The following is a 21,374-nucleotide window of genomic DNA, read 5'->3' on the forward strand; positions in this document are numbered from 1 at the left end:
GGCGGGGCGAAGCAGAAAAGCAGGCTAGGAGCAATCCTGTGGGGAGCTTTGGAGCTTACTTACTCTTCAGGGCAGTATGGCCTCGAGCAAGGCAGCTGGGTGTTCAGGGCCTCTTGGCTTCCGGCCGCCCTGGGAAGGGAGATGTAAAGTTCCAGTTCCCTGGCCTTCTGCACAGGCAGCCACAGTGATTCCAGGAGCCTAGGTAGCATCCAAAGAGTGGCAACTCCTGGAGGCCAAGTCACTGAAACTGGAGAATGATTAGCCAGAACTGATAGGTGGGGGGATGTGAGGGTGCCAGAGTGGAGTCCTGCAGCTTCTGCTCAGCATCTCCTATGAGGTGCTTCAAGTGGCTCTGGGACATGTGCCTGAGCAGCTGCCGTGGGGGCCCCCGCCTGCTGGGCACATGGCCCTGACAGCTGACAGAGGTCAGGGGAGGGCTGGGATGGTCCTCCACACTCACCACCTTATTCTGTTACTCCCACAGGAATTGGACATGGGACCAAATTGTTCCCCTCAAGCTGCTGTAGGTTGCTGGGCTGGCGCAAACTGGCCTGCACTTAGTGCTTGGTTTGCAATGTCTAATTCTTTTTGAAACATGACAAGATATAAGTTAATAGCAAAATAAGTAAAATATTGGGGCTTGATAAAACTCCAAGTCCCTTCCTTCCAAATATTCCATCCCTCATTTTCTTCTCATTCAACTGCCCCCTTTCTATTTTTGCTAAACATGGGCTGTCCCATAGTAGTTTTATCTTACTCTTTCTGGCACTTGCAGTTTCTGGGAGACCTTCTGGATTCCCCCCAAATACCTGCAATGCCTCTGAGTCCTCATGTCTGGCTTGCTGGGGTTGGGGAGGGCAGGCTGGGACACTCCCCTGGGTCCAGCCATAGGCATGGGCTCCAGGCCTGTACCTGGATGGAAGGTGCTCAGTAGTTGCCATCTTTCCTAGGCATGCCCTGAAGACCTTGGAATGTGAAATGGGGCAGGTCCCAAGTGGAGACATGACATGTCCCAACTCTATGGTAGGAGAAACTGGTATCATAAGTGACCCCTCCCATGTATAGAAGAAGTTATAGGATCTTACTTAGCCTCACAATAACCTTGCAACTTACTGCCCAATTGGAGCTGCAGAAAAACAAGCTCAGAAAGTATAAGTAACATGTCTACTGATGTCTTGCCAAGACCACAGAGAACATTAAGTTTGATGCTCAAGGCGGCCTGATTCAAGGCCTACATGATTGGCACTGACCCTGAACTTCCTGGCCAGTGATCCCCAGTCTACTAGGGTTGTCCCAACAACACTGAGGTTGGGACACAGTAAAGTGAGGTTAAAAAGAAATGTGTTTATGAAATAACTTGTTTTTCCCTTAAAACAAAAAATGTCAACATTACGTTGTCGTAAGAGCCCATCATACAGTCTAGACATGGTTTGCTGATGTCACTCAACTGGGCCTGTTTCATTCTGGAGGGAGCAGGGTGGTGGCCTGCAGCTGGGCCCCATCTCTGAACTTACACATCCTCTAGAAGGGCAGGGCCTCTGATAGATTAGTTCATGTGACAAACATAAACAGTACCACTGACAGCGAGAAACTTGAGGACTGGGAGAAAACTTCAGAAGGCTTCCGATACAACCTTTATACTTGAGAAATGGGGAGACTTGAGTCCTGGTACTACCAGGTGTTTGGCCTGGTGTGTCCCGGGTGCCTCTCTATGACTTCATAAAATGTCATCAGAGCAGAAGCTTATAACTCATGCTTTTTCTGTGGCCAGGATGGAGACAAAACTGTGCCTGAGGAACTTATGGATGTCTGAGGTGGGAAGGGGAGGGTGAGAGGAGGAGACTCTGCAGGAGGAGGAGGAATGGAGATGACTCCACAGAGAGGCTGACTTTGAGACCAAGCAGGACGAAAGAGCTGGGCTTGGCTGGTGGAATAAGAACACCACAAAGAGCGTCTGCAGCAGCACATGCCAGGGAGGGCTGAAAGGTAGTTTCAGTGAGAAACCAGGAAGGCAGGCCAGCTGGCCAGCTCTGGCTATGACTTGTGCGCCAAAACACCGACATTAGAGTTCAAAACTATTTCCCTTTACCAAAACCTGGAAGCATAAGATCCTTAACAGGCTCTTCTGGGATTTCCATTCCCCTTCTCTCTGCTCCCTGAGATAGTGATGTCCATGCATCCTCTATCTACCCTGCCTCCAGTCCGCCTCACTCACGCTCAGCCCAACCCCAAGCCACACTCATTCAGCATCTCCCAGGAGGCTTGTTTGTATGAATTGGGGATAGGTGGGTTGGATGTAGAAGATACATGTTTATCCAATTACGTAGCATTTACTATGTGCCAAATACCATGCTAGGCAATGTATTCATGTGTTTTCTCTTGGAAGGGTCTTATGAGTTCCCTCTTTTGTCAAAACCACTGTGCAAAATGCCTATCAGAGTTGCCTGGAGAACTTGATATAGTTGGGCCCCCTAGCATTGTCTCTGATTCAGGTTGAGGCTTTATTTCCATCCAGTTCCCAGGCACTGCTACTGCTGGCTCCAGGGCCACGCTTTGAGAACAGGATTTTTAGTGCTGTCTCCTGGGAGGGAAGGGGTCCCTGATGCTCTGGAGTCATGGTATAACAGAAACTCAGGTGAATCCTTTCTCCCTCCATGAAGGAACGCTGAAGTCAATGTCACCTTTTTGGAGGAATGGGCTTCAAGGATGCTTGAAATAAACGGATGAGTCAAATTTACTTCTCTTGTTCATTGAATTGTGCTTCTTCCATAGCAATTGCAGTGATGCCATGATTTCTGTAATCCAAAAGTCCTGAGATTTGTGACCCTATGGAGGTTTTGGTTAAAAATAACAACAGCACAGTCATGTGAAACTGTCTGGGTATTGAGAAGAGACAGGGGGACACGGCCGAGGTGGCAGAACCGGCACCTGACCAGCACCCACCACAGAGCACGCCGAGGTGTTCAAAGACATATGCAGAGACAAGCATGGGAGGCCTGCCCTGGAGGAGCCTTGGCTGGCTGTGAAGGCCAGGCAGACTCGCTGGGCTGTCAAATTGCTGACCGCAGAGGAGCAGCCCTGGGGCGCTTTAGTGGTTGTTAGATGAATCCAACTGTTTCTTGGAACACAGAGGTTGTGTGCTGTGGGATTCCTAGGCAGGTACTAAAGGGCAGTCAGAACTGACCCTGGTGGAGGACAGTGAGGAGGGACAGGAAGTAGTCCTGGTGGAAGAGCACAGCTCACTCTACAGCTCCATGGAAAGGAAGGGCAGAGCTGTCCCAGGGGTGGGGGAGAGAGAAACAGTCACAGAAAGATCATATACTGACAGGAGCAATACTAATGACTAGTTATTGCATGCTTACCCTGGGCCATATTCCTGTGGAACACCCAGGAATCTGTGGTGCCCTTTGGCCCTCTCCCTAGACTCACAGCACAGTAACAAATGTGATTCTTGAGTATGGCCCTGGACCAGCACCGGTGAGACCTGGCCACTGCTATAACTCCTTGGAGGCTGAGGCCCAGATCCTGTGGTTTGTCTCCTGAAAAAGTAGAGGAAAATATAGTCCAGCCTACGGAGCAATGCAAACTAGCATTTTTGTTGCTGCTGTTCATTAATTTGCCAAGGATTAGAAAGAAGTATTGGTAACAGTGTGGTAAGATGAGTTCTTAGGCTCAGCTGAGAGTGAATATTTAAAAAGCATTTCTGGAAAGCCGCTTAGCAATGCTTACCAAGAGCTTTGCAAATGTTACGTGTTCCTTGACCCAGTTATTCCACTTCCAATGACCTGTCCTATAAAATAATAATAAAATAATACAAAATATACACTATAACAATGTAAGATAATGTGTCTTGCAACATTATCTTAGTAGTCTTGATTGTCCTACCATCGGAAAATATTTGAATAAATTAAGATATGTCCATACAATTGGAAAATGTTTAGTCATTAAAAATGAAGTTCATGGGCTGGACGCAGTGGCTCACGCCTGTAATCCCAGCACTTTGTGTAGTGGATGCTGGCAGATCACTTGAGTCCAGGAGTTTGAGACCAAACTGAGCAACGTGACGGAACCCCGTCTCTACAAAAAATATAAAAATTAGGCTGGCGTGGTGGCTCATGCCTGTGGTCCCAGCTACTCAGGAGGCTGAGGTGGAAGGATCACCTGGGACCAGGGAGATCGAGGCTACAGTGAGCCATGATCACGCCACTGCACTCCAGCCTGGGTGACAGAGTGAGATCTCATCTCAAAAAAAAAAAAAAAAATGAAGTTCATGAAAAGTTTTTCATGACATGGGAAGGTATTTATACAGTCCTTCCCCAGTACCTCCTCCTAGTGCCCAGATCTAGACCCTTCTGGGGTTCATGCCAACCTGACTCCCTCCCTGTGCTGTCTGCGCCACTCCCATCCCAGGGTCCTAAGCCAATCAGGACATTCAGGACATTGCGTTCCCCCAGCCACGGTGATTGGCTGGAGTGTTTGCAGATTATCCAATCAGGGTCAGAGAGACACCATGAGACTCCCTAGGACTTTCCGGAAAAGAGGCTTTTGCTCCTCTTTGACCCCACCCAGCCCCCCATGTGAAAGGGATACAGGCCGGCTGCAGTGACTGGCCACCTCGCCAAGACACAGAGAGATGGAGCATGAAGCCAACACAGTGGAAGGCAGGACTGAGAGAGGAGAAAGCATGGCTAGAACTTTGCCTGTCCTGTAGCTCAAGCCATGCTAAAGCCAAACCGTTGCCAACCCAGAAGTTTTCATTAGTCAGGTGCAATCCACTTTGCTTAGGCCTGTTTGGATTCTGCTTTTCTGCAGCCTGTGACAAAAGGAATCCAAATGACAACATTTAAAATTTTTTTAATTAAAAAAATTTTTTTCAAAGAGAAGCCCATACATATCAAACCTTGTATACCTCAAGTGGCTTCGAAAGTAAACCTAAGGCAGAGATTGAAGACACTTTAGTGTACATTTTCTTAAATTTTATGCCAGCCTTTGCTTTATTTAGGTATAGACACATAAGACTACCATAATTCAGATCTTTAGTCTTTGAATAATCATGTGGATAGACCTCCCTGGGAAGTCGGTGAAGAATTAGAAAGTACACAGTTTGAAGGAGGAGGGGGCAAACGAGAGATAAATAAGACCTTCTGTGGTTCAAGTGAGGCAGCTCCTTCCTGAAACCCCAACAATGCAAAGCTGGTGATAGCAGAGGGAGGGGTCCTTCTTCAGGAGGGAACACCCAGGGTCTGTTTCCTCCTGGGAAAATCAGAACAAGTTTGAGACTTGTTCCCTAAGACTCAGAGTTAGGGGGATTTTCTCAGATGGACCAAGGTCCATTTGTATGAAAAGGTAACCAAGTCCCTGAAATCACCACCTGATGAAAGTGGGAGTCCCTCTGATGACCTAGGCCACCCGTAAGAGCCTAGAAATTTGAGAAAGGGCAGGTTAGAATTGGTATGTGACCATAGCTGGCCTCTTCTCTCCACCCAGCCACTGGCCACAGAGGCATGCATGCCGGAGGTGGGTAAGCCCGGCATATGTCTAAGAAGACTGTTACCTTGTTGCCTCATGGGGCGCACCCTACAGACCTGGGCTAGAGGGCGTCCCAGCAGCTAAGAACAAGCAGCCGTTTAGACATGTAGGACCAGTGCCCAACAGCAAAGCCAGTGTTGTTGAGAAGCAACAGCAGGTGGGACCCCTCTCTCCCTCCCGCTTCCCAGCGTGAAGAAGCTGGACTAACACCTTCCCACACCATCTCCTTTGGACTTAATTGACACATGGGGCACTTGGACTATTCAGGAAAGGAGAAGACCAGACTTCCTGATGATATGGATCAGGAAACCTCAAGCAATCCATTTAAAACAATAAAAGAGATGTGAACATATTGATCCCTTGAGTTTGTGAGGCAAATCATTTCAGATATACACCGGCATGTTGCATTGCACAGCTCCAGGGAAAGCCATCCATGTCAGAGTCTGTGTGACCAGCACCCACAGGCAGCTGTGATGACCCTGGACATAGTCAGGTCCATAGTCCTTCATCTGAGACCCCCAAATAAAAAACCATCTAAGAACCTAAAGTTTCTTTTAATTCCTTTTCTGGGAAAACTTGACCTGAATGGACATTTGTGGCTTTATTTGTTTCACTGCAGAAATATTCATGTGTGTCATTATAAGGTGTCGTCTCTGACCCCTTTGGGAATGTTATTGCATATACACAATACAAAATCCCCCAAATCTGAAACTATCGAAGTCGCAACACACTCTTGGCCACAAGGGTTTCAGATATAGGATTGTGGAGCGGATGTGTCTCAAAATGCTAACCATGAGCATCACTGGATGATTAAACTGTAGGTTATTTATTTTCTCTTTAACAATGTTTTCCATTTCCCAAGCTTTCTGCACTATAGACTACTGTTATAACTGGGAAAAAATGTCACATTTGAAAAATAACATCAGGTAGCAGCGCCTTGCTCCTACTAGAGCACATCCAGGCCCCTAGGCTATTCATACTCTGCTCAGCCTCTCATGTGTGAAAAGCTCCTGGTCAGACCACGATGCAGGCATCTGCCCTGTCCTCACTCCTCCCAGACCACACCCCACTCTGCATTTGCAGCTCCATTTCTTGGGCATGGCACCCATTTATTCATCTTTTCTCTGCCCCATGGAATTCTTGCGCTGAGCTGGATCAAAGCCCAGCGCACTTCCAGTCCTCTTCCCAAGCAGCATTTCTGAAGCAGCACGCTTCCCGTCTTCCCCTGGCCCATGTCATCAAAGGACAGAGATAGCAAGTTCTGTCCAGGCCCAGCCATTCAGGGGCTCCTGATTTCACCCATCCTCGTCTGCAATCTGACCACAGCATGCTGTGGCCCCTCCTGCACCCCACTAAACCTGCTCAGCTCTCTGCAACCTCTCCCCGACAGCCTCACCAGCATGGAGCATCTTCCCCAGAGTAAACCACCAGGCACAGCATACCCTGGAGTATTTCTAACCATGCTCCTTCTTTGCTGTACTCAAAGCCACACATGATGGAAATGGACAGAGTCTTAAGTGTGGACACACTGCTCTTAACACAGTCCCTAGGGCCCTTTCCTGGGCCACAGCTTGTCAGCCTCCAAAGGCCAGGGAATCATCTTCTTGGCATGTACCAGTCTCAGAACAACTCACCTACTCCCCTGTCTACCAGATTGCGTGGTTCTCCCTGCTGATGAGTGTGGGCCAGGTGGCTGCCAAGTCAATGTGAGCTAAGACCACCCCACAACAGGCCAGTGCCAGAGCTGGGATGCAGGGATGTGGGGAGCTCCCTGCAGGCTGCAGTGTGTTGTGGAGCTCTGACAGAGCAGGCTGGGGGAACCCGGGGCTCCAGCTCAATCAGGTGTGGGCTGGAGAAGGGGCATCCAGAATGCTGCCACCAAGCCAGCCTGGGGCACAGCATCCTCTTAACCCCTACAACTATCTTCTGAATGGGAGGCTCGTAGAGTGCGGTGACTTGTTCCAGGTGACATTTGCAGGGAATCGGTGAGGGAGCTGAGATCCCAGCCTCTGTCTAGTCTGACTTATCACCACACTAAATTGCACGAGAGCCATATTCACTCGTGATCTCTAATGCTCAGCAATGCATCCCACCAACAGAGCAGGGAGCCTTGCTCGCAGGTTCCGACTCTGTAAGGAGCAGGCCTCTTCTGAGCCTTGATGTGGTCCCCACACTCTCACCATCTCCCCAGCCCCCACAGTTCACTGTGCTCTTGCGCTGTCCTTTCTATATTTGGAGGGCTTCTTGGTCTTGTTTCCTGGATTCTTCACTACTGTGGCCCAGGAGATGGAGCATATGTCACCCTGCCTGGAGATTCTTCTGAAGAGCCCTGGCAAGGAAATGAGAAAGGATCCTAATTAGGGGGCAATAACCCCCTGGAGAAGCACAGATTCCTTACAGTAGGCCGTGTCCTTCCCACATGCCCTGTGTGTTTGTCAGATGTTTATAGAGCCTTCATTAACGGAAGGCTCCCTCAGATAAGACGTCGGAGCGCGGCATCGAGGACCAGATAAGCACAAGTGGAGGACAATCCAGCCCGGCAGCGGGCGAAAGTGGGCGCTGGCCAGGACGGTTCCTTCAGAGCAAACAGCAGGGAGATGCCGGCCTGCTCCTTCCCGGCTCCTCCCCGTGCCCGCTAACACAGTACGGCCGCCTGCAGTCTCCTCTCTGGGTGATTGCGTGGGCCCAAGATGTGTCCTGGGGCACTATGGGTGGCCCTGCCCCTGCTGTCCCTGCTGGCCGGCTCCCTGCAGGGGAAGCCACTGCAGAGCTGGGGGCGAGGGTCTGCTGGGGGAACTGCCCACAACCCACTGGGGGTGCCTGGAGGTGAGCTGCCGGAGCACACTTTCAACCTGAAGATGTTTCTGGAGAACATGAAGGTGGATTTCTTGCGCAGCCTTAACCTGAGCGGGGTCCCTTCGCAGGACAAAACCAGGGTGGAGCCACCGCAGTACATGATCGATCTGTACAACAGGTACACGTCTGATAAGTCGACTACGCCAGCGTCCAACATCGTGCGGAGCTTCAGCATGGAAGGTAGGGTCTCCGCTTGCACCAGACGCGCTGGGGTAGGACTCACAGGTCCACAGCTGCTTTCACCAGGGTGGAGGCCGCTGGTCATAGGAGGCTCTTCAAGCTTCCATTTAAATTAGTTACAATGAAATAAAATTAAAACTTAGTTCTTTAGCCTCACCAGCTTCCTTTCAAATGTGTGGCTAATGGCTTCCCTATCAGGCAGTGCAGACTGCAGAACATTTCCATGGTCACTGAGAGTTCTACTCGGCGCTTCTGCTCTGAAGGATTCACCTTCCCCAGGCTGTGCGCCACATTTCACACAGCAGGTGCACAGGGATGCCAGCTCCCTTTTTTCCACCCCTTCTGTTTACTCTCCTCTTCTTTCCGTCTCTCCCCTCTGATTCACTTCTCTTCCTTTTCCCCTTCCCTTCCTGTCCCCTTCCTACTTCAAAACAAAACAGACAACCTATTTCACCTCCAACTAACTGGTATATTTTTAAACTTTGAAAGCACAGTTATTCCTTTCTTGTGAAAGGGTTTTAAAAATCAGATGAAATTCTTTGACAGAGAAGTGTTGAAAGAGAACCTAATTGTTTTTAAATAGAAATGTATCTGATTTAGAAGGACTAGAAGATAACAAACACGGACCTAGGACCTATGTCCTAACTCAGTCAAGCTCACATGATGCAGGGGGAAATAAGTTTCTGAACAGTGAAACTGTTCAGTCAAAACTTGCAGCCACCAAGGGTTCCCACCCATGTCACCTAGGAAGTGTTAAGCCGCTGGATTCTGACCCAGGCCTGTCCGTCTGCACAGCCGGCTTTTCCTGCTGCTGCCGTCTCCCTCTGAATGTCCAGGAGCACAGAGCCTCTCCCCTCCTGGGTCTGAGACTTGCAAATGGCTTAGGGGCCTGGCTCCATACCGCATCCAGGCCAGAGCTAACCAGTCTGCAGAGGCAGGACTGGCACTTCAAAACCTGCCAGCTAGGTTTCCCTATAGCACCGGGTCTCCACACATGTGGGCGCATAGCAAGTGCCCAGAAAATGCAACCTCTTTTCCCTGTCTGTGAACCAGCCGTGGTATAGCAGGAGTGTGCTAACGACAAAGTGTCAGCCCAGGATAAATGGGATATTGAGTTAACTATGTGGCTAAAAGGCAAGCCCCATTTTTGCTTGACATGACAAAGCAATTGAAGCTAATAGATTTTTTTCCTGAAACACTAAAACCAATTAATCACTTATGCTTTGTTCAGAAATTACAATTTCAAATGATGCATACACTGTTTAGAGGCTGAGATTTTTGATATTGTCTTAATATTGGGATTTCACTGTCCCCACCCAGGATCTTGCCTTTAAATTCGTGTACTCAGGATCTTCACTCAGGATCTGACAGTGAGTTTTGCTGTTTTCTTTATGTACTCACTAGCTGTGTGCTAGTAAGTCCCAGGATACTTAACTAGCTGCGTGCATTTTGGCAATTAACTGCCTTGAATCCCAGTCTCCACATCTGCAAATGTGGAATAATAATTAGATCCTCCCAGGGTGAGTGCGAGGATTAAGGTGAAATTTACACTGCAAAGCTCCCAGTGTAATGCCTGGCACACAGTAGATGCTCAATAAACAGTAGGAACTGTCAATCCCAATTAGAGGCATCTCCTGCCTTTGCTTTTCTTTGGAAGATCTTAAGTATACCTTTGAAAATACTCTTATAACTTAAGGGCTTGGGTGAAACCAAATAGAGATAATACAGACCAAAACTGTTATCCCAGATGCTCTTCTGTCTAAACCCTGAGACTCAGCTTCAGTGTCATGGAAACAGACCCTTCGGCAGATGCCCACCAGGTGTGTTTGCATTTCAGATGCCATCTCCATGACTGCCACGGAGGACTTCCCCTTCCAGAAGCACATCTTGCTCTTCAACATCTCCATTCCCAGGCACGAGCAGATCACCAGAGCTGAGCTCCGACTCTATGTCTCCTGTCAAAATCACATGGACCACTCTCACGACCTGAAAGGAAGCATGGTCATTTATGATGTTCTGGATGGAACAGATGCCTGGGATAGTGCTGCGGAGACCAAGACCTTCCTGGTGTCCCAGGACATTCGGGATGAGGGCTGGGAGACCTTGGAAGTGTCCAGCGCCGTGAAGCGTTGGGTCCGGTCCGACTCCACCAAGAGCAAAAATAAGCTGGAAGTGACTGTGGAGAGCCACAGGAAGGGCTGTGACAAGCTGGACATCAGTGTCCCCCCAGGTTCCAGAAACCTGCCCTTCTTTGTCGTCTTCTCCAATGACCACAGCAGTGGGACCAAGGAGACCAGGCTGGAGCTGAGGGAGATGATCAGCCATGAGCAAGAGAGTGTGCTCAAGAAGCTGTCCAAGGAGGGCTCCACAGAGGCAGGTGAGAGCAGCCACGAGGAGGACGCAGATGGCCACGTGGCTGTGGGGTCGACTTTAGCCAGGCGGAAAAGGAGCACCGGGGCTGGCAGCCACTGTCAGAAGACCTCCCTGCGGGTAAACTTCGAGGACATCGGCTGGAACAGCTGGATCATTGCGCCCAAGGAGTACGAAGCCTACGAGTGTAAGGGTGGCTGCTTCTTCCCCTTGGCTGACGATGTGACGCCGACGAAACACGCTATCGTGCAGACCCTGGTGCATCTCAAGTTCCCCACAAAGGTGGGCAAAGCCTGCTGTGTGCCCACCAAACTGAGCCCCATCTCCATCCTCTACAAGGATGACATGGGAGTGCCCACCCTCAAGTACCACTACGAGGGCATGAGTGTGGCAGAGTGTGGGTGCAGGTAGTACCTGCCTGCGGGGCTGGGGAGGCAGGCCAAAGGGGCTCCACATGAGAGGTCCTGCATCCCCCTGGGCACAACAAGGACTGATTCTATCTGCATGCCAGCCTGGAGGAGGAAAGGGAGCCTGCTCTCCCTCCCCACCCCCCAACCAAAGCATACACCACTGAGCTCAACTGCCAGGGAAGGCTAAGGAAATGGGGATTTGAGCACAACGGGAAAGCCTGGGAGGGTTGTTGGGGTGCAAGGAGGTGATGAAAAGGAGACAAGGGGAAAAGTAATCCAGAGTCAACAGAAAACAACAGCAGTGAGCCAGAGGAGCACAGGTGGGCAGGTGACTGCAGAGATTGATGGAGATTAGAAAGGTGGAGGAGGCTGGCTTATTCCAAAACCCTTGGGGAGTAGAGGGAAGGAGCAGGCTGCACGCCACACCCATCACTGCATGTTATTTCCTACAATCCAGTTAGAGGGGCATGGCTTCCAATTTAGAGACAGAGAGACAGAAACACAGGCAGATCAAGTAGCATTGGTCAATGGCATGATTCCAACCCAGAGTTGTGGGACACCAAAGCCCAGGATCTTTCCAAGTGCCCCGCTGCAGTTAAGCAGGTCCTCTCCAGCTAAAGAGCAGTGAGACATTGGGAGCCCAGGAGTGTTGAGGCCGGGCCCGGCTGAAGCCCATCAGTCACAAGTGTGACTGGGCTACTTGTCACATACAGGGCGTGGTCTGGCCACTGTTGCCAGTGCTCACTCAGCGGCCAAATGCTTTTTAATATCACCCCTGAGGCACTGAAAAACTAACCCCAGGCCAACTGCAGGACAGAGAGAGAGGTCAGGACAGCAGCCCTGTGGGCTGCATGATACACTGTGGCCAGAGCTATTGTGACCCCCTGGTGCAGTGCTCCCACGGTCAATGGTGCACACGGGGCCACTCACTGTCCATGGACTGATACCATGTGACCGTTTGAGAGGGCTGGGCACACTTTCTCCTGAGGGAGGGGGTAGCCTGTGGCCAGCACTTCTGCAGTTACTCAGCATAGCCAGACCACCAGGATGTGGTGCCCAGGGTGCCCCCCAGCGACAACCCAGGGGAGACGGGCCTGGATTTGAATTTGTTGGAATTAAATGTGCTCTTGCTTTGGTCTTTGAAACATACCTATTTTTAATCCTTGGTGACATGTCCTCAAGTGACAAGACTCCAGCCTTCCTGGGCGAGGCCTCCCCAGCCTCGGAAGAGCTGCAGTCCTTATCGGCGATCACTGGCTCTGCCTGCATTTGCCGGCTCTCTTGAGTCACGTGCATCCCAGCACCCCGCCTGGGCTCGGATTGTGGGACCAGATTCAGCCTCCCCGAACCCAAGGGATGATAAGGCTTCCATTTGCTCTGTGTTTCACCCTCTCCTCTGACTCTCCTGGCCATACATGGAACGGGGCAGTGTGAGGAAGAATCTGAAAGTGATGAAGAGTGCACCTATGGCCCTCTGACCTCCAGCCAGAGCAGGGCCTAGGGGAGGCTTAGAGAAGCCAGTGCCTCTCCCCATGGTTGAAGCTCCCGTTTATTTAAAAAAAAAAAAAAAAGTGGGGGGTGGGGAAAGTGTTATGTTAAATGTTTACATGGAACCAATGAACAACTTTAACACAAATATACAACACAACATTCTTGTTTAATTACTGGTGTTAGAGAAAATATGAATTCCTGCTACATGCCGGGCAGTGTGGTGTTACAATGCTATTCCATGTTGGGTGTTGAGCATCTTCTTTCAGTCCTGGTGCTGTGCTTCTGTGCCTGCTTGAAAGTTTCACTTGGAAATAAAGTCAAATGTCTAATTTGCAGCCCCTCCTAATGTGAGACCCAATCTTGAGGACCCTGTAGACTCACACCCTGCCTACCCCACCCTCCGACCCCACTGGGATGGGCCTCCTTTTCCTAAGGAGGCAGAGGGGAGGGGACAGGCAGCCACCTCAGGGCTGGGTGGATGCAGGTGGGTGGTGTCTGCAAACTGGGTGAGTGATGTGGTGCGTCCACACTAGGGTGAGCGATGCAGTGTGTGCACACTGGGGAGAGTGATGTGGTGCGTGCACACTGGGGAGAGTGATGTGTGTGCACACTGGGGTGACTGATGTGTGCACACTGGGGAGAGTGATGTGGTGCGTGCACACTGGGGAGAGTGATGTGTGTGCACACTGGGGTGAGTGATGTGTGCACACTGGGGTGAGTGATGTGCTGCGTGCACACTGGGGTGAGTGATGTGTGGGCACACTGGGGTGAGTGATGTGGTGTCTGCACACTGGGGTGAGTGATGCGTGTGCACTCTGGGGTGAGTGATGTGTGTACACACTGGGGTGAGGGATGTGTGTGCACAATGGGGTGAGTGATGTGGTGAGTGCACACTGGGGTGAGCGATGAGGTGCGTGCACACTGGGATGAACGATGCAGTGTGTGCACACTGGAGTGAGTGATGTGGTGCATGCACACTGGGATGAACGATGCGGTGTGTGCACACTGGAGTGAGTGATGTGGTGCGTGCACACTGGGGTGAGTGATGCGTGTGCACTCTGGGGTGAGTGATGTGTGTGCACACTGGGGTGAGTGATGTGTGTGCACACTGGGGTGAGTGATGTGGTGCGTGCACACTGGGGTGAGTGATGTGTGTGCACTCTGAGGTGAGTGATGTGGTGTGTGCACACTAGGGTGATTGATGTGGTGTGTGCACACTGGGGTGAGTGATGTGCGTGCACTCTGGAGTGAGTGATGTGTGTGCACTCTGGGGTGAGTGATGTGTGTGCACACTGGAGTGAGTGATGTGGTGCGTGCACACTGGGGTGAGTGTTGTGTGTGCACTCTGGGATGAATGATGTGTGTACACACTGGGGTGAGTGATATGTGTGCACACTGGGGTGAGTGATGTGTGTGCACGCTAGGGTGAGTGATGTGTGTGCACTCTGAGGTGAGTGATGTGGTGTGTGTACTCTTGGGTGAGTGATGTGTGTGCACACTAGGGTGAGTGATGTGTGTGCACTCTGAGGTGAGTGATGTGTGTACATATTGGGGTGAGTGATGTGTGTGCCCTCTGGGGTGAGTGATGTGTGTGCACACTGGGGTGAGTGATGTGCGTGCACAATAGGGTGAGTGATGCGTGTGCACTCTGGGATGAGTGATGTGTGTACACACTGGGGTCAGTGATATGTGTGCACTCTTGGGTGAGTGATGTGTGTGCACTCTGAGGTGAGTGATGTGGTGTGTGCACTCTTGGGTGAGTGATGTGTGTGCACACTGGGGTGAGTGATGTGTGTGTACTCTGGGGTGAGTGATGTGGTGTATGCACAAAGGGGTGAGTGGAGTGCTCATGTCTGGGCTTCTGTGTGTAGCGGGGTTTGGGACGTCTGTGTGTAGCGGTTTGCAAGTCAAAGATGCCACTTACTTCCCTGCCTTCCTCTACCTCCCCACATGTCAGGAAAAAGGGGCCCTGAATTGCCCTGAAAAACAATCCTTAAGTCCTCCCCTCCTCTCCAGCCTAACACCACTTTCTTGTTCTCTCCATGCCAACGGGGCTGCCCTGCTGGCCCCACTCCCAGCCCCATAGCTCCAGGCAATCTTCTGGGTGGCCCATCTCTAGTGCCACCACCCCAACCCCCTCCTAATGCTCCTCATAGACCACTCTGGCTTTGAGGAGGGCCACAATGTTCCTCCTACAAGGTCATCATTAGCCTGGCTCTGAGAGCTGCTGACATCTTGTCTTGAGTCCCCTGGGGAAAAGGCCTGTGTGCTTCTCACCTTGGTCACTCCTGGAAGGCCAACATGATTGGAACAGATGTGCAGTGACAGGATGTGCAAGGAAACACCCGAAGCATGTTCCCTGGCCTCCGTGTCACTGGGTGATTCTTTTGATCACATTTCCTCTGCCTGATGACTGCCATGTTCCAGGCTGCATTTATAATGTTTCCTGAAGTATTTCCCTTGGAAATACATTCCATCAGGATGGTGATCTTATCAATGTCACATGGATGAAGAAGTGGAAGTCCAGCAAATCCAGGGGCCTGTCCCCAGCCATACACTGAGTTGGCAGGATGGCCAGGCTGTCCTCTGCCCCTCATTGTGACCTGACCTCTGTACCACAGCAAGTGGAGAGAGGCTGGGGAATGCCATGTAGAAAGCAACAGCGAGACACATGGAGAGACAGAGGCAGTGAGACAATGGGGATGCAGAGAGGCTGCCAGGAGCACCTCTGAGCACCAGCCATGGTCCAGCACTGCCTCCAGTGCCTCTAAATAACCAGCAGATGAGCAGGAGTCTTTATCCTACCTTTTGCAAACACATAGGAGACAGAAGCACTTGGAGCCCTCACACTTTGCTAGAGCCATAAGCCAGCAACTGCTGGAGCCAGAATTTGAGCTCTAGTTTGTGACACCAAGCCCAGATTCTCTCTACTGTATGGACTACTGTCCTGGTGCTTTCCTCAGTGTCAAGGTTAAAGTCACACTCCAAGGAAAAATCAAAACAAGGGCATAAAAAAGATAAAACAAACACAATCTATGCTCTCCCGGGCAAATGCTGCCCTACCAGGGTGCTGCCCCGTCTTGGGCTCTGCCCACGCTGGGTCCTGCCCTTTCTGGACTCTGCCCTCTCTGGGATCATTCCTCCCTGGGCATTGCTGTCCCTGGGCACTACCCTTCCTGAGTTCTCTCTGCCCTTGATTCTTCCCTCCCTGGACTCTCCCCTCCCTGGGCTCTTCCCTACCTGGGGACCACTCTCCCTAAGCATTGCCTTACTTGCCCCGCCAGTGTGAGAATCTCTGGTCAGCCTGGCACCTGTAGGGCACTACTCACTTAAGAAGGAGAAGTGCTGTTAGCAGGGTCACTAAACACTAGGGCTGTCCCGCTTTCAGAATTCTACCAGAATTGGAAGAGAAGAATCCCTGGTCAGTACTTTTGGGAGCGTGCAGCCTTCTGTTTTTCAAGCCTGGCTTAACTCCACAGCGCAGGTGGAAGTGGGAGGCCCCGCCCCACTGAACTCAGAAGCTCTTTTTCCGTGTGGAGCACCAAGGCTTTTGTTCCATATTTGGTTCTTCTGATCTGCTCTCTCTGCCCTGGGCATCAGCTCCTCCTCAGAATCTTCCTTAGATTGCTGCCATGCCTACCCCTGGGGCCTCTTATTCTGGGCCCCTAAGATAGGCCCACTTGGACCTGGAAGGCTCCACACCATCATCTCCAGTGGTCCTCACAGCAGCCCTCAGAAAGGTGGGTTTGCTCCTCTGCAGATGAGGAAGGGAGGTGGAGGAGGCAGTGCTGGGCACACAGCAGTAGAGCCCGGACCGCTGTCACCTCTGGAGGTGCACTCCCTTCCCTGACAGCCCTGCAGCAGGCCTGGCCTCCAGCTGTGATGGTGCAGAGATGGAGGAGAGGCCAGTAGGACCATGCTGGCCTTTCACCCACAAGGGGCCTGGCTCCAAGAACGCTACAGAGCTCGCAGGCTCGGGTGTGTGGCCCACTAGGCGCCCAGGCTCTGTGCTTGGTTTCACGGTCTGCTGTTGCCATCTTGAAATGTGTAATTAGTTTAGAAGAAGGGGCCCACGTTTTCATTCTGCACTCAGCTCCACCAACGATACAGCCGATTCTAAATGCATGTAGGGGGTGGCATCTTGGTTTCTCAAGTCCCAGACATACTTGGGGGCTGTTTCAGGCCTCAGGAGTGACTTGGACCTGGGAAGACAGGAGTCTGAACGTTGCTGCTAAGAGTTTGCCCAGGAGTCCAACAGCCCTGCCTGCCTCCTCAGGAGCAGGGTGAGGAAGCCCTGAGGCTTCTCCATTGCGTCAGCCAAGGTCAGAGAAACTGCTCATCTCTCAAAGGCCAGCCTGTGACATCCGTGCAGCAGCGCCTTGGGGGAGGGGGTCGGAACTGCTGCCATTTCTTCCCTGGCCTTCTCTGAAGCACCAAGGAAACCATGCCCAAGGCAGGCCACATCTCAAGCCAGCGGGGAACACAGGTGGTTTATGCAGGGTCATACTGAACAAATCTTTAGAACATTTTTCTTTTCCTTTACAAATCATAGAATCTGAGCCTTGGAAAAAAGCACCTACTCCAGGCAGAAACCTGCACAGCAGTGGCCTCAGCTTGCCTGGAACACTTCTGGCTCAGCCGCTCACCGCTCTCCCAGAAAGCCCGTTCATGTGAACACGCCCATTTATCTGGAGATGTTCTCGAGCTTGAGCCAAAGCCTGTCTCTCCACAGCACCCTCCCATGAGCTTCCGCTCTGACTCCAGAGTCCCCTTGGTCCTAGAGAGCCGTGACATATGAGCCATCTCCCTGGAGGGTAGAGGAGGTTAGGCTTGGGCAGAAATGGACAGGGTTCTAGCCAACCAGGGACCCGGGGCTGGGTCACTTTCTGGATCAAAGTGAGAAAAATGAAGACGATGAAATATTGTTTGTAAAAGCCAAATACAGTTTTGGGAGTGTTCAAATATCTTCCTACATTTTATGAAATAATTGAGACAGTAGGTAATAGGTTCGTGGGGTTTGTTTTAATAATGTTCAGACTTGGCAAAATAAAATTGTGACAACTTTGCATTGATTTTCAAAATGATTATTTGAGACATTATTTCAAAATGATTATCTGTTGCCCAGGCTGGAGTGCAGTGATCTTAGCTCACTATAACCTCTAATTCCGGGGCTCAAGCAATCCTCCCTCCTCAGCCTCCCAAGTAGCTGGGACTACTACTACTACACAAGTTCTGACCGAATCCCAGAGGTGGGAAGACGAGGCGAACACAGATGCTAGTCGCACGCACGCGTCGGCACTGGCATGCTCTGAGCCCTTAGTGAAAGGCAGCTGCTCTACCAAAGGAATGAAGATCAGATCAACAAGAAGTTTCTATTAAAGAGACCCCAATACTCACACTCGCTGAAAGAGAAATCTTGACTCCAAGTATGTATCTTCAAAATCAATATTTAATATGGAAAGATTCAGTATATTAATTTTAATTAAATTAATTTAAAAAATAAGTTTAGCTTTAATTTAGTATAATTTGATGTTAATTGAGCATTGCTTTTCGTAGTGAAAAACAGGAAACTATCTAAAATGACCCACAATAGGAGAATAATTTAATGAACTGTGGTTAGTTCCCTTCCTCTTTCTTCCTGGACCTGATTTGGGGTGAGGTTAGAGAGCATCCAGTTTTTCTCCAGAAGTCACTGGGGCACACGGCTGAGGGGCAGCAGGAGATAGAAAGATAACAAGACTGTGTGTGTCTTCAGTTACCCCAGAGACCAGCCTCTTTTTAAGCCTCAAACAACACAGGTTTGAATTGAAGCAGAGCCTGACCAGCTCCCTCACCCACACCCGTCCTAGACACATAACTGGGTACACATGTCCACATGGACACACCACACACCACATGTGGACATGTCCACACATGGACATACCATATATGATTTAATATATTACATTATAACTTAATATATTCAATCTTTCCATATTTCATATACTTTTTAAGATAGAGGCTCTGAGTCAAGATTCCTGTTTCAAAGAGTATGAGCATTGCAAGACTCTTTAACGGAAACTTCTCATTGATTACATACATATCACCTGTGTGCACACATGGACACATCACACATTAACACATGCCTGTGTGCACGTGTGTGCATGTATACACATGTGCACCACACATGTGCACAGCCGCACAGGCTCACACATACATGCAACAGGAATTTCTGATGCATTAGGGCAACTTCTGAAACTACTAAAAGGCTCAGAGGAAACACCCTCTTCTTGGGCGAGCTGAGGCAGAAAGAAAGGAAGAGAAGAAGGGGTATCTGAGGATGCTGTGGTTTACAATCAGGGCCAAAGTCAGACGTAGAAGAGAGAATTTGCATCAAAGTGTTGTCTGTGTGTGTGCTTAGCCTTATTTATAATTATGGAAAAGCAAATGGAAATGATAGCAAGATTCCGTTCTATACTCATTAGATTTGCAAAAATGAAAGCATGTGACAATACAGCATATTGGCACCGGTAAGGGGAGGAATGAGCACTATCATCAGTGGCTGGTGGGACTGTCATGGCTTCAGTCATCCTGGAGAACAATTCGGCAGCATCAAATAGAGATGAAACACCTAGAAACTCCATTTACTTATGCCCATTCTGGAGACACGCTTGCACATGAGCAAACAGGCACTGTGGAGAGAAGACTGGAGCATTACCTGTAATCACGAAAGGCTGGCCATGGCCTCATAGTGGGTGCCGAGCACCTGCCCAGATCAGGACCCCTTCCCCTGGAATTGCCCTCAATAGCCTAGAGGGAGCAATTTGCCCAGGTCCCATTCCGGGGACCTGATTCTGCGGACAACCTCCATCCGAGAATGGCATGACAGGCGTGAAGGCTTGGCTCTGGCTTCAATTTGGGGTGACTTTGAAGAGACAACCCCACTCCCCTTGGAACTGGCTGAGGTCTGTGGCAGCTGCATCACTCTCAAACTTTCCTTCTCTCTGTGCAGTCCAAGGCCCTCCCCTCCTGACAAGTGCAGCTCCCTAGGGTGCCACCTTCATGCGTCCTTCCTGCAGCCAGTCCCATCTCAGTCTGTTTCACTGGAAACCAGAACTGTGACAGACCAAATATCCATCAGTCACTGACGAGCTGACTAAAGAGTGATATATGGCTATATCATAACGTAGAGCCATTAAAAATCATCCTAGTTGACGCACACCCGCATGGCTACATGTCAAAAATATAGTGCTGAGCAAAATGAGCAGGTTGTGGAGTGGCATGTGTTATCTGGCACATACATAAAAACCCACAGAGCGTCTGTGTTCCAAGGATATGCTTATATATAAAGAAGTAGTTCATAAAAGGACCAGAAAGACACACGGCAAATGGCAGGAAGGAGAAGAATGTCAAAAATGAATTGATAATGGTCTTGTTTACTTCTGTGATTTTGTAAAATCCATACATGGAAACAAGAATGGAAGTGAATGAGCTGGTGTTGAGAGTAGGTGGTTCTGGGTGATTTTGTCCCCCCATTGCACTGACACCTTCATGCCTGATGCCTCTTACTGACCTGTCAGCTCTTAGGAGAGCGTGTAGGCAGAATGCTAGTGAAGAGAGGTCTCAAAGTCCGTCCGCACTCCCAGTCTCCTGGTGCTCTGAACTTGCACATTGACATTTCGCCTCGGTTGGTGGGGGGTGACATCCCTAGTACTAAGGGCATTAGGAGGTCTCAGCATAAGTAAAATGAAGCTGACCCTGGAAATGACTCTTGGAAGCAACAGGCTGTCCCCGGGCCACACCGGACTGGGGACTCTGAGGCTCCGCAGTGGACACAAAACAAAGGGAGATCCAGCTCAAAAGGCACAAAGCTGCAAACCTTTCTCAAATCGCCGACAATGTCTGAGGTGCGACCACCTCATGTGAGCCAGGTGGTGAGTGTGTGAGGGCTCAGGACCCCCACATCACACTCAAATCCTGGAGGTCATGCTGCACCCCAACATCTGGCACCTTTTGTGGTCATCCGTGTGCGTGCTGGACCATTCTTCTTCCCTTCTCTGGACAACGCTTATACTAGGCAGTACTTGGGCCACCTCTTCCTCTGGCTCAGTGACCATCGTCCTGGTTTGCCTGGCATAGTTCTGGTTAATGCCGCTGTTCCTGTGTAACTAGTACTAGGATGATGTTATGCAGTATCCCCAGTCAGGGGCAGCTCAGGAGCCAATAGCAGAGGCCAGCTGGAAGCAGCAGAGTGGCTGGCAGGGCACGGGGGGAGAGTTGGCCCCCCCGTGTTCAAATCCTGACCAGGTCACGTGCTGGCTGCATGCTCACAGCCAGGGGACATGGCTCACTGGGTCCTTGCTCATCACCCACAAAGTGCCACATACACAAATGTTTCCTGGGCTCTTGCATTTCTGTCCTTGCCTGCTTCTCTTTGTGTGTAATGCTCAGGAAAACATTTGAACCACCGGGTTCTCTGTCACCTGAAACCTTCATTTTATTCCTCATTCTTTTTTTCCTTCCTCCTCTTCATTGTCTTTCCCTTGCTCTCCTAGTGCC

The 21,374-nt window shown here is 50.4% G+C and overlaps 1 protein-coding gene across 1 annotated transcript; it reads left to right on the plus strand.

The window, feature by feature from the left end:
* Positions 1-7,787: 7,787 nt before the first annotated feature.
* On the plus strand, positions 7,788-13,171 carry GDF2 (growth differentiation factor 2). Its single transcript, XM_001109523.4, has 2 exons — positions 7,788-8,565; positions 10,403-13,171. Exons 1-2 carry the CDS (start codon positions 8,220-8,222, stop codon positions 11,344-11,346), a joined length of 1,290 nt encoding a protein of 429 aa, XP_001109523.3. The 5' UTR covers positions 7,788-8,219; the 3' UTR covers positions 11,347-13,171.
* The last annotated feature ends 8,203 nt before the right edge of the window (positions 13,172-21,374 follow it).

The sequence above is a fragment of the Macaca mulatta genome, chromosome 9 (genome assembly GCF_049350105.2).
Source record: "Macaca mulatta isolate MMU2019108-1 chromosome 9, T2T-MMU8v2.0, whole genome shotgun sequence".
In the NCBI taxonomy this organism is placed as follows: domain Eukaryota; kingdom Metazoa; phylum Chordata; class Mammalia; order Primates; family Cercopithecidae; genus Macaca; species Macaca mulatta.

What these genes read in the sequence shown, in the direction of transcription:
- GDF2 (XM_001109523.4), top strand. Translation starts at nt 8,220, where the DNA reads ATGTGTCCTGGGGCACTATGGGTGGCCCTGCCCCTGCTGTCCCTGCTG. An exon ending in GCGGAGCTTCAGCATGGAAG is followed by an intron (nt 8,566 to 10,402) that starts GTAGGGTCTCCG and finishes TTTGCATTTCAG; the next exon opens with ATGCCATCTCCATGACTGCC.